Raw genomic sequence first — 12,618 nt, 5'->3', positions numbered from 1 at the left:
GCAAAGAGCTTTTTTTTTTTTTTTTTAAGATTTTTTATTTATTTATTCATGATAGACATAGAGAGAGAGAAGCAGAGACACAGGCAGAGGGAGAAGCAGGCTCCATGCACCGGGAGCCTGATGTGGGATTCGATCCTGGGTCTCCAGGATCGCGCCCTGGGCCAAAGGCAGGCGCCAAACCACTGCGCCACCCAGGGATCCCAGCAAAGAGCTTTTTAAGTGAAGAGAGGGACAAATGTGATCATCAAGGTAGTATTCTGTCTTCAATGTAAATAAGTACCTGTCTGTGATAACATGGTTCAGGGATTCTCTGAATATCCTTCGGGGTCATTTATATTTGAATTAGGGTTAATGGTAGGGATTGTTCTTGCCAGTAAACTACTTTCTGATCACTGTCCTGTATGGTCATAACTTGAATTAAGTGGAATTTTTGGGCGAGAGCAGCCTCTGAGGGCCTTAGCCTTAACTGATTTCTGATGCCAGGGATCTGTTCAGCATCAAATTACCATTTTCCAAGTGGGCACGGCAGTTTTTCTAGATTCCACAAAATAGGACTTCAGCTTTAAAGCATTATAAAATGTCATCTAATCATAAAAGTTTTAGAGCCTAATGGGGTCTTACCAACCAGTTTTCCTATACTTTTATAGATGAGCAGACTGAGGTGAGAGAGTTTAAGGTCAAACAGGGAGTGAGTGGTAAACTTAGACAATACACAGGCTCTATTATAGCTAGCTTTGTTCTCGCCCTGTTGAGGTCTGGGTAAACCTCCTCAGCCCCATGAGAACGGTGGTTGTTGGGGGCGGGGGTGGGATGATCCAAGAAGAGAAACTAGGGTAAGTAGGAAGGTTGGGCATTGGTAGTGGTAGGACAAATCTCCCTCAGGGCAAGAATTTTTTATATCTTGGTATCTTTTTTATATCTTTGTATATATCTTTTATTTATTTTTGTATCTCCCTAGGCTCTTGGCATAGATTCAGTGAATGTTTTGAATATGTGGCTGGATTTCAAACCCTTGCTCTCCGTTCTTAGCCATGGCTAACCATAGAAGTGACCCATGAATAAATGAGAATATTTATGGGACTCAGGAATGCTTGGGGTTGAAATGAAGGACATGGGGAAACGCTGAAAATATAAAACCTATTCAAGTGCAAAGCATTATTCATATATTTTTGATTGCATTCCTGAGCCCATCTTGCATACTTCTTCCTTAGCTTTTTTTTTTCATATTACTCTCTCCATCTCTGAGCTCTTTCTGAGCTCTCAAAGAACTTTGGACTTGCCCTACTCTGCTTTGTAATATTACTTGTTGACTTTTCTTATCTCAAATGTGTGACCTATTCCAGTTTGATTCTACAGATGCTTCTAACGGCTGTGCCTCTGGCTCAGCCCTCTATACATGTTTGTTGAATTAAAAGGCATTTTAAGAATAAGCACCATCTGGATTAAGGATTTCCATTCCCAGTGTAGCTTTCTGGTATTTGTAAGAAGTTGCTTCAGGGAGTTGTAGCAGCAGTTCTGAGTGAGCTAGACCCTTCCCCTGGATGCTGGAAGAACGTTTATGGTTTGCTGGGATTGGGTGTTGGGCCCCATGAGGCCCCACTTGATGGGGCAGAGACTAAAGGTGTAGTTGGTGGAGTTAGCTGAGCATGACAGTTAGAATTCTTCCTGATTTTGAAGGAAAGGGAGGAAGGAAGGATGGGCTAACGTTGGGAATTGAGTGAATGGTAGGAGTGCCTTCCATGCACCCCTGGGGATCTCCCATGGAGAGCAGTGGAGGTAACCACTGAAGCTTAGGTCAATAATAATAGAGGTCAATGACACTCCATCCAGCCCAGTTAGAGCTTGTAAAAAGTGGCCACTTGTGAGAACCACTGATGGAAGAATTCCTTGTTACATCTATACCTATAAGCGCAAACTTACGTGATAATGACGTTTTTCTTTCTTATTTAAAATTGGAGTCATATCCCACACATGTTTAATTTTCTTGAGATGTGTCCTTGGCAAACACGTATCTCATGTTCACTCAGTCTCAATTCAGGGGGTCTTACAGGATAAGCATCTTGCTGCACTGAATAGGTTGCCAGTGTTTTCTGTACAACATGGTGGCTAAATAGGTTGCTACTGTATGATATAGTATTATAGACAATTTAAAGGAAATTCCAGGGTAACTATGCAATTCTTGCTGCTCATATAGACTTAGAAGATAACTTCCATATAAGATGTAATTGGACTCTATAGTAAGTTTCTTTTTTAGCTTTCCAGCTACAGTAAGGATCAGTTAGACTTAGGTGATTGGGGCTTAGAATAGAATTGTGAGTTTATAACCACAATTTAAGTGGGAAAATGGATTCCAAGTTTTAAATATCTAAATCGGAAATGAACTTTTGAAGCATCTTCTGTAAGTAAAGGACTTGGCAAATAAATTCATTGTAGATGCCCACATACAACTGTTATAGTCCATGCTTTTGGAATTAGTATTTTTAAAAATGTTTTGATGTTCAAACCACAAAGTATGTTTTTCTTAGCGCATGAATATTTTATTTTCTTTCCTTTTAGTGATTTATCCTCAAGGAAATTTGGGATTCGGAAAGTTGGGAGCTTATATGAACATGGCGAATCTACTGAAAACCGTGGTGACTGGCTGTTCGTGTCCTTTACGTAGCAGTTTGGGGTCCTGTAAGGTTATACCTGGGAAGAAGGATTTTTTACGAACATTTCATACTCATCAGGCACTGTGGTGTAAAGCCCCTGTAAAACCAGGTAAAATCTCACTTCCATGTATATAAATCAAACTGTCAAGTCATAGGAGCTAATAGATCTCCTGATGATTGATAAAAGGAAAAGTGATGCAGTTTTATAGCCTGGTGTTTGTGAGTCATCATTTTGCATTAAAAAAACTTAATGAGTGTTTTTAAAAAATATTTTCCATTATAGAAGTTCCTGATTGTCAGTGCTAATAGAGAAGAAAAGAATATAGAAAAAGAGAAATGATAAACCAGTTGAGTTGTGCCCAGGAAACTGTTGCTCATAGTAACCATTTCTCCCAGCAGCTCTTCCTCTTTCCTTGTCAGTATTGAGGAATTGTACCATAAATGGCTCATCTATGCTCAAGAATTAACAACTAAGTATTATATAATCTGAAGTAATTCTTCTTAATTTAGTGAATGGCAACTTCCATCTCAGTTGCTCAGGTCAGAAACCTGGGGAATCATCCTAGATCTTCACAGTCGGCATGGGTCAGCTCTGCCTTGTATCTGGTCTGTTCTCACCATCACCACTATCATCGTCCTGTTCCACAACACCATCCTCTGTCACCGAGACCATTGTGCTAGTCTTCTAAACACACTCTATGCTTTCTGCCACTGCCCCTGCTGTAGTCTGTTCTATACATGACCGCATCATCTTTTTAAAATGAAAGATCATGCACTTTTCAACTCAAAATTTGCCACTAGTGTCTTAGCCCATGCAGAGTAAGAGCTGAAGTCTTTCAGTAGCCTACAAGGCCTTCCCTGCTAGATCCTTACCTGCTTCTGTTCTGGCTTGCAGGCCCAAAGGATGAAGCTCAACAAAGGCTTCCTAAGCTGAGTGAGATGCCTTTATGCATTTTGCATAAAGGCCCTCTTAGAACTCTGTCTATACATTATTGGCCAAAACTCAGAGAGATGGCCATTATGTACTTGTGAGGGACACTTAGAAATAAAAGAGGGCTTTTGTTCTAGATGGCCACAGACTTCACTGAAATTGGAGTTCTGTAACTAAGGTGGAAGGATACGCTAGGTATTAGAGGGGGCAACAGGAAGTCTTTGCCACATGGAATAATGCCCTTCTTTTTAATTTAAGTTTATGGGATTCTGCGTTTAGGATCCCTAGACTGCTATGCTTTTTGAGTTCTTATGTCTATCTTTCATAGAATTCACAGCCTTGTTTCTTGTTCTCACGTGGCAGTGACTGTTGGCAGAGTACCTGCCACCAAGAGCTCTCAACTTTATCTTCAGATTTTTATTTTAGGTGTTCCGGAAAGCCAGATTATTCAAGCATGATAAAATTGTGTATAAAATAAAAGTAAGTAGCTGTATTGAGGACATGAGAATTGTCCTCATTAGCAAAGGCACGGACATCAAGATCTCTGTATTGACTATGCAGGAGACGTGTTTATTCAGTTTCTAGTTCTTAACTATTTCCTAGATAATTACTTTTTTATACCTAAAAGATAAGGATTCTATTTTAAAAATATATAACCACAATTTTAGTACCCACATTGAAAAGCATGAGAAGTAATTCTAGTTAGTAGTCATATTTTTTCAATTCTTTCTTTCTTTTTTTTAGTTGCTTTATCTAAATAATGATCCAAACAGGGCTCACATGTTTTATTTGCTTACTGCATGTCTTAGGTCTCTTTTGATTTCTGTGTTTCCTTTTTTTTTTTTTTTCCCCTTTTTAATTTATTTGTTAAACAATGTAGTTGTCGCCCTGCAGAATATCATGTACTGGATTTGGCTGACTGAATTCCTTCGGTCTAATTTAACCAGTTTCTCTGTCCCTTGTATTTCCTGTACCATTTCGATCTAGGGGTTTGATTAGACTCAGGTTTGCTTTTTTGGGCAAGAATACTTCATAGGTGATGCTGTGTGTGATTGTTTGTATCATATCAAGAAAATTAACCGGTAAGGTTAGTGTTGTTGATAATCCATCTATTAGGAAGTTCCCATCAGTTTTTCACTGAAAGGCTATATAGCCATTTAATGGTCATTAACTAAATCCATGATTTTATGTTGTTTTTTTTTTTTAATGGTGATACTCTATCATTTAATCTTCATTTTTTAGCTACAATTTTTCCATAAAGAAAAACTTTCTCTCTGTTATTTAGTTACCTTGAGGTTGCAGTGGTGAGGTGGGATAAATGTTTGATTCTGTCCCATTATTTACTGGTTTTGGTAATAATGTCTTGGTTCCCTTAAGTAATTTCTATTTTTGCTGTCACAAGTGATCACAAATGTACCGGCTTCATATAATACAAACTCATTATCTTGTACTCCTGGAGGCCAAAGCCTGGAATGGCTCTTACTAGGTTTATATCAAGGTATTGGCAGGGCTCTATTCCTTCCTGAGGCTTTAGAGGAGGTCTTTTTCCTTAACCTTGTCCAGCTTTTGGAAACTGCTTGTATTCTTTGGCTCATGGCCCCTGCTTCCATCTTCAAAGCCAGCAGCATAGCACCTTCAAATTACTGTTTGACTGTTCTCTCTTCTTCTTGCATAGTTAAGGACCTTTGTGAATACAGTGGGCCCACCCGGATAACCCAGGATAATCTCCTTATTTTAGGGTCATTTGATTAGCAACTTTAATTCCGTCTGCTATCTTAACTCTCTTTTGCTATATAGTCTAACATATTCACAGTTGCTGAGGATTAGAATGTGGATATCTTTGGGATACCCTTATTCTGCTTACACACATCTGCTAAAGTTGACCAGTGAAGCTTTTAAAAAAAAGATCTAGGGCAGCCCGGGTGGCTCAGCAGTTTAGCGCTGCCTTCGGGTGATCCTTGAGACCCGGGATGAGTCCCGTGTCAGGCTCCCTGCATGGAGCTTGCTTCTCCCTCTGCCTGTGTCTTTGCCTCTCTCTCTCTCTCTCTCTCTCTCATGAATAAATAAATAAAATCTTAAAAAAAAAGATATATATTTTTTGAGTATCATAACGAATGCATTTAGATGTGTTTTGTTACATTGCAATTAATTATTCCCTTTCATGCTCAGATTGTTTCCTCTTTGGCCAAGTGGATGCCCTTTCTGGTTGGCTCCTAAATCTGTTTGATGAGACTTCATTTTCTTTGGTAGCTTCCTTGACTTAAGGTATATAAGGCCTAGGTAATTTGAGGTTGTCAGATTAAATTCCAAATGTTTATGAGATTTAACTTTGCACGTCAATCCGAAATATTTTCCAGCCTTCTATTATTTTCCTCCCTGTCTTTCAAGTAGAGGGTAAGATTTAGCAAATGTTTTCCTTTGGCTTGCTATCAGTTATTAGTGCTTATGGAGAATGGGGTCTAAGACTGTATTCAAATGAAGGTATTTTTTAGGTTGACTTCATTTCTCTAAGGCATCACTTAATAATTATTGTTATTCTGTAGAAATGATTTTTTTTATTCAGAGTTTAGGTTGCAAGAGTAGATTTCCTTGCTTTAGTAAAACACAGAAGCAGATCTTTATTTTTAAAAAGTCTATTTATGCCCACATGTTGAGTAAAACAATGCAAGCAACTAATGTACTTTAGCTAAAGCTGTTCAGAACCTTATATAAATACTTTAACTGTGTATATCATACAGGGTCTTTTGGGTTGCAAGGAACAGAGGAGCACATCAGGCTATATTTTGTGATGAAGGTTTATTGTATGTGTGCTTTCCTGTACAGAAGTCCAGGAAGCCTTTCATTTACTTCTTAGAAAAGTGGAATGTTATTCTGGATTTCATAGTTGTATCTCATCTTCCCTGTTTATATCTCCACTACTGATGTTTCTACTCCTGTTGCTGTCTACCTCCTTTTGATTATCTTATGGTTGCTTACAAATAGCTCCTATAGCTCCTAGCTTACAAATTTACTCCCTCTGTCCTTTTCTGTTGGTCTCGTGTTCAGACCCCCGAGAAAGAACCTGAATGGATTGGGTTGTCACTGGCCAACATAGAGTGTCCTCAGGCAGTTCCCTTTCTAAGTATGTTTGAGGCTGTTCTGTAGACTATTATGTTTGACCTAGCTGTTGATTCCCGGTCTAATTAGCTGTGGCCAAGAAGGTAGGGTCTCAGGATACAACATTTGGAAATCTATGAGGAATTGCCTGTGGCCAGGTTGCCAGGAAAGAAACTTTGAGTATGGCGGGCCAACAAAATTTTTAGTATAGGGTGGTTCTTCAAAACAGCAAATTACTTCTATCTTCCATAAAGGTAAGGACAAGGGGACCATAAATCCCTGAGGGTTAGTTTGAAGAGTGGAATTAGCATGTTGATTGATCTCTCACAACCTATTTTATTTTATTTTTTTTAAGAGTAAACTAATTTAGTCATGTACTTTGAAGAGAGTCATTTAGTTAAGTGAAATATTTGGAATTTTCAAGAGAGTGAGCATAGTATTTCCTGTGTATCAAAAAATTATGATTATGCAGCCTGAACATTATTTTGAATAGTAACTTGTATGTGCAGTGTATTTTGGACAAACTGCTCAGTTTTGTTTTTATGTTGTTGTTTTTTCACTAAATTTCTTTCTTTTTTTTTTTGTTTTGTTTTTTGCCTTTGTAGGAATTCCATATAAGCAATTGACTGTTGGTGTCCCCAAGGAGATTTTCCAAAATGAGAAGCGGGTGGCATTGTCTCCTGCTGGTGTTCAGGCCTTGGTCAAGCAGGGTTTTAGTGTTGTTGTGGAATCGGGTGCTGGTGAAGCTTCCAAGTTTTCTGATGATCACTACAGAGCAGCAGGTGCCCAGATCCAAGGGGTGAAGGAAGTGATGGCTTCTGATTTGGTGGTCAAAGTAATTATTCCTTTCCCCCATCATTTATGGCATGCTGACTTTTATTTGTTTATTTTTTATTTTTTAAGGTTTCATTTATTTATTTGAGGGAGAGAGCACATGTGAGAGAGAGCAGGAGCAGGGAAGAGGGAGAGAGGGCGAAGCAGATTGCCCTCTGAGCAGGGAGCTGGACACCAGGCTCAATCCCAGGACCTTGGGATGATGACCTGAACCGAGGGCAGACGCTTAACTGACTTAGCCACCCAGGCACCCCGGCATGCTGATTTTTAAAAAACATTTCATAGAAAAATTGAATTATTCTATTGTTACGTTTCTTCATATTTTCAAACAATGCCTTTTCCCAGAGAAATGGTTGCATGTTGTGAATATTCTTCATATTCCAGTAGAACTTTTATCAGGCAGTGTGATCTTTGTTTAACCAAGAGAGGAGAAAGTGATTTTCGTTTTTACATTTGTCATGTGGAAATGCCCTTCTTACTGTCTAGGGAGCATTTGCACTTCATGGTTCATATAGATCCAAAATACCCACAGGTGAGTATTTAACTGCTACTGGAATAGGAAAAAAATGCATGGAATTCCTGAATGTACTGAATGTACCTGGAAGGAACAGTGATGGAACTGACATAAATGCAATTTCTAGTGAGGGCAGGGCTGTCCTGGAGAAAGTGGCATGGGGCTGAGTGGGGAGTAGCGTTACTTACTATATTGAAAGGTCTTAGGATAGCTAGAAATTTAGGTGCTGAAGAACTTTAGACTTAAAATCTGAAATAAACTATCAGAAAGGAAGAGTTTGTGTCACAAGTCTGGTAGAGATGATTACTGGAAGTGAGCATTAACTTAAACCCTAAGCCTTCTGCAACCAAGATAAGGAGGCAAATAGGGATTGTAAAGAATGAACATTAGACTAAAAGAAGCTCCTTACTTTTTCAGGGAAGACCAGCTTTTCTTAATGTGTGTATTCAATTCACACAATTGTTTTTTGTTTGTTTTTTTAAACTCTACCGAATACCTTGGTAGGGTCTTAGTGATCTTTGCAGAAGACATAAATTTTTTTTTTTGCTACAGAAATTAATAGTAAAATTTATGGTATGTAGGTAAGTCGTAATTCAGCTAAAGCTTTTAGGGTGTTCAGGTGTACAGATATTTGATAACTTAGTATAGCAAAAGAGCTTAGGGTAAATAGAAGAATAAGTACAGTCCATTCCAGTATATGCTCTAGGGGTCAAAAACAAGATGTCCCACAACCAAGGGTTGGTAGGGCACACATAAGTTTTGGAAATGCTTTGTGTTCTTATTAGAGATTCATAGTGTGTATGAGCATGTTAAAAGTGCTGAGAAATCTTGTAATATAGAAACATAACTTTATGCTTGCATTAATTAACTACTTGGCCTTGTGACCTATTTTTTGTCAAGCCTGTTAATATCCTGAGGAACTAGTGATCCAAGAAGCACATTCAGGGAAACATTCTATTGACTTAACTCACTTAGATGCCAGCAGTCTCAGCTGACCATTTGATAGGGGCCAGTAGAATTAATTCAAAGTTGTCCTCTAATTTTTATTAAATCTGTATTATAGATTCTCACTGAGGAAAAATAGACCTTGCCAGAGAGTCTTAATTAAAGTCCAGAACCTTAATTAAAATCATATGCATCACCAGAGCAACAGCCAAAATGGGAGTAACAAATAAAGGTGTCTCATAGGTAAATTGAGATGAAATGCTGTGAAATGAGAGTATTGCCCTAGTGTTTGTGTTTCTGTTTCCTTTTAAAATAGAAGTCCCTTAGCTGTTAAATTTCTTGGGCTTACTTGCCTAAGAGCACTTTTGAGAAATGAGAGCTAAGGAAATGATACATGTTAATTGAAGATTGATTTTTTTTTAAGATTTTATTTATTTATTCATGAGAGACAGAGATACAGGCAGAGGGAGAAGCAGGCTCCCTTCAGGGAACCTAATGCGGAACTCGATCCGAGGACCCTGGGGTCACGCCCTAAGTTGAAGGCAGATGGTCAACCACTGAGCCACCCAGGTGTCCCTTGAAGATTGGTTTTTAAACTTGGTTATAAAACACGTTTTAAAAGCCAGCCAATGAATCTGCTTACCTGAATGTGTTCCTGTAGGAACTTAGGAAAAGCTGGTGATAGTAAAGACATGTTACGAGCCTTAAAGACATTGAAGTCATTAAGGCCCCTGAAAATGGCTATAAGAAAAAAAAAAAAAAAAAATAAGAGCCACGTTTTAAAATACTTTTTAAGTGGAATTAAAAGAAAATTGATTCAAGATGTGGACATCTGAAACTTTCAAACATACGGTGTATGTGTTCATGGGCTTATTTGATACTTTGCACGTAACAGAATATATTATAGCTTTTTGCTTAGTCCCAATTTAGCAAGGGTACTAGTTTGAATTGTGTTCATCTATAAATATTCGCCTGAAATTTTAAGGTGACATATATGTATGTAGTGGAGATTTTAGGTTAAAATATTCTTTTTAAAAATTTATTTTTATTTTCTTATTTTTAAAGATTTTATTTATTCATGAGAGACACAGAGAGAGGCAGAGACATAGGCAGAGGGAAAAGCAGGCTCTCTGTGGGGAGCTGGATGCGGGACTTGATCCCAGAACCCCAAGATCATGCCCTGAGCCAAAGGCTGACACTCATCTACTAAGCTACCCAGGTGCCTCGGTTAAAATGTTCTTAACTTCTTTCTGCTCCAAATGTTGGTGCTTGCCAAAATTTGCAAGAATTGAATCTTTGGACACACGACAAAAACTCCCTGCATGTTTATCCTAATATATTAATCTTACCAGAATAATAGCACGCTCTCTGCTCAGACCAGTTCATAGGTCATCAGTCAGAGGACAGATGGCAAAGATCTTTGTGCTGCTTACCTTGTTTAGGAATTTAGTCAGAAATTTATTGCTGAAAGATTACTTCCGGAGTGTTATTTCCATCATGGCGTATTATTTAAATTGTCCTTGTTTACTTAAAAATATGATAAAGGTATTTATATTTTTAATCACCAATGTGACTTTTTTCCTCTAGGTGCGAGCCCCCATGGTTAATCCAACATTAGGTGTTCATGAAGCCGACCTTTTAAAGACATCGGGAACACTGATTAGCTTTATTTACCCTGCCCAAAATCCAGACTTGCTAAATAAACTTTCTAAAAGAAAAACTACAGTTTTGGCAATGGACCAGGTTCCAAGAGTCACAATTGCTCAGGGATATGATGCACTAAGCTCCATGGCCAACATTGCTGGGTATGTTGATTCTTTTCCATTTCAGTTGAACAAAAGCACAATGGTACTCTAGAAATTTGCTCATTGTGGCTCTTCTGACAGTGATTTTACTTGTAATAATTGTTGGAGATTGCTGCTTTTTGAGAGTGTGCTTATTTTTTTTTTTTTTTAAGATTTTTATTTATTCATGAGACAGAGAGAGGAGGCAAAGACATAGGCAGAGGGAGAAGCAGGCTCCCTGTGGGAAGCCTGATGTGGGACTTGATCCCAGAATCCTGGGATCATGACCTGAGCGAAAGGCAGATGCCCAACCACTGAGCCACCCATGTGCCCCAAGAGTGTGCTTATTTTTTAAGGCTCATCTTACTGTTTCTTAGTTATAGGAAATAATTCTTCATATTGCAGTTCTTCTACACTCATTTTTAGTCTTCATGAGTAGAAGCCTTATTGCTTTCCATTAGAGCAAATGGCTGTGAAATTATTTGAGGAATACACTCTCTTGCATATATGTGTGGATATGTGTGTATATAGGTATATTAGGTGGAAATGGCTATTTTTCAAGGTTTTTTGAGATATGATTGACTTGTAACATTCTATATGTTTAAGACATAAACATATTAATTCAATATGTCAGTTTATTGTGAAATGATTACCACAGTAAGTTTAGTTACCACAAATTTTTTTTTACAAGTAAAAGATGGTTGGGTATTGGCAGTTTCATATGATTCAACCCAGCATATGCATATTAGCATTTACCATTTTAATTAGGTTGCTTAGGTAAATTCAGTATATGTGCTGCCGAAGTGAGCATGCTTAGGTAAATTCATGATATTTAATGAATAGGGAAAATGTCTGGACTTGAGGGAGTTTCATCAGGTGTCAAAACCCATATTGTGGGACGCCTGGGTGGCTCAGTGGTTGAGCGTCTGCCTCTGGCTCAGGGCATGATCCCGGAGTTCTGGATCTGGGAGTTCAAGTCTCATATCGGGCTCCCTGCAGCAAGCCTGTTTCTCTCTCTGCCTGTGTGTCTGCCTCTCTGTGTCTCTCATGAATAAATAAATAAACTCTTAAAAAAAACCCCCATATTGCTAACTGAGGGCTGTCTTATCTTTGTCCACCACTCATGCATTCCCAGTACACTGGCTGGAGCCCTGTGTTGAGAGGAGACTAAGGTGCAATCTGCTCAAGGAATGTGGCTCTGGCTGAGGAATCATGCCTGCCCTGGGGAGGGATGGGAATAGCTCTATGAGTGTAGTGTATTGCTGACTGCCTAGCCAGTGGGAAAAATCTGGAAATTGATGATGCTTATGAAATCAGCTCTTCTACAAGAGACTGGTTGAATTAGATTTTAAGCATGAAAGCTATTGGTAGTGACAATTTGCTAATATGAACGAGGCACCAACAAATCAAAATAATTTAAATAATCAGTGTTTGAGAGACTAATTTGAATAGTCTTCTACAACTTGACACGTGAACTGAAGGTTTTCTAAGGTTTTCTATCTGAGGTGTAGCATATCAAATAGGCCAATAGAGCAAATAGATTCTACTTTGGGTTTCAAGTGTTCATTTTTGATAGAAAAGCAGAAAACAAAATGGGACAGGTTAAAAACATTTCGTTATCCTTACTATAATATGACAAATGATTGATTCAGATATTTTTTGTGATACAGAGTATACACCAGAGGACAAAATTTTTGCCATATTATTTAGTTTGTAGAAAAGTTACATTATGTATTGTGGGACTTAAAAATTTTCTATAGAAAGTGTACAGTGTAATCTTTTAATAGTGCTGTTGATTTTGTCTTGTGAAATGCACATGTATGAAAGGTTGTCAAAGCCAGTGGCTCTAGATCAGTGGCTTCT

General features: G+C 38.3%; 1 protein-coding gene and 1 non-coding gene across 14 annotated transcripts in view; both read left to right on the top strand.

Annotated features, from left to right (window-relative positions):
* NNT (nicotinamide nucleotide transhydrogenase) overlaps nucleotides 1-12,618 on the top strand; it is a 119,745-nt gene that overhangs the window by 21,796 nt on the left and 85,331 nt on the right. For 9 of the 13 annotated variants that reach the window (XM_072756952.1, XM_072756953.1, XM_026016999.2 and 6 more), the window contains 3 exons: nucleotides 2,557-2,760; nucleotides 7,284-7,513; nucleotides 10,559-10,776. In XM_072756952.1, coding sequence (XP_072613053.1) covers nucleotides 2,604-2,760; nucleotides 7,284-7,513; nucleotides 10,559-10,776 — 605 coding nt within the window. In that variant the 5' untranslated portion in view covers nucleotides 2,557-2,603. The remainder of the gene's footprint in view (nucleotides 1-2,556; nucleotides 2,761-7,283; nucleotides 7,514-10,558; nucleotides 10,777-12,618) is intronic. The other 4 variants (XM_072756957.1, XM_072756956.1, XM_072756955.1 and 1 more) reach the window with 1 other exon arrangement.
* Nucleotides 9,591-9,720, top strand: LOC112933806 (small nucleolar RNA SNORA33). The gene has a single exon (XR_003237746.1). It is a non-coding gene; the product is annotated as a small nucleolar RNA SNORA33 (small nucleolar RNA).

This window comes from Vulpes vulpes, chromosome 4, assembly GCF_048418805.1.
Source record: "Vulpes vulpes isolate BD-2025 chromosome 4, VulVul3, whole genome shotgun sequence".
Lineage (NCBI taxonomy): Eukaryota > Metazoa > Chordata > Mammalia > Carnivora > Canidae > Vulpes > Vulpes vulpes.
This window is presented reverse-complemented; position numbering and strand designations above follow the sequence as displayed.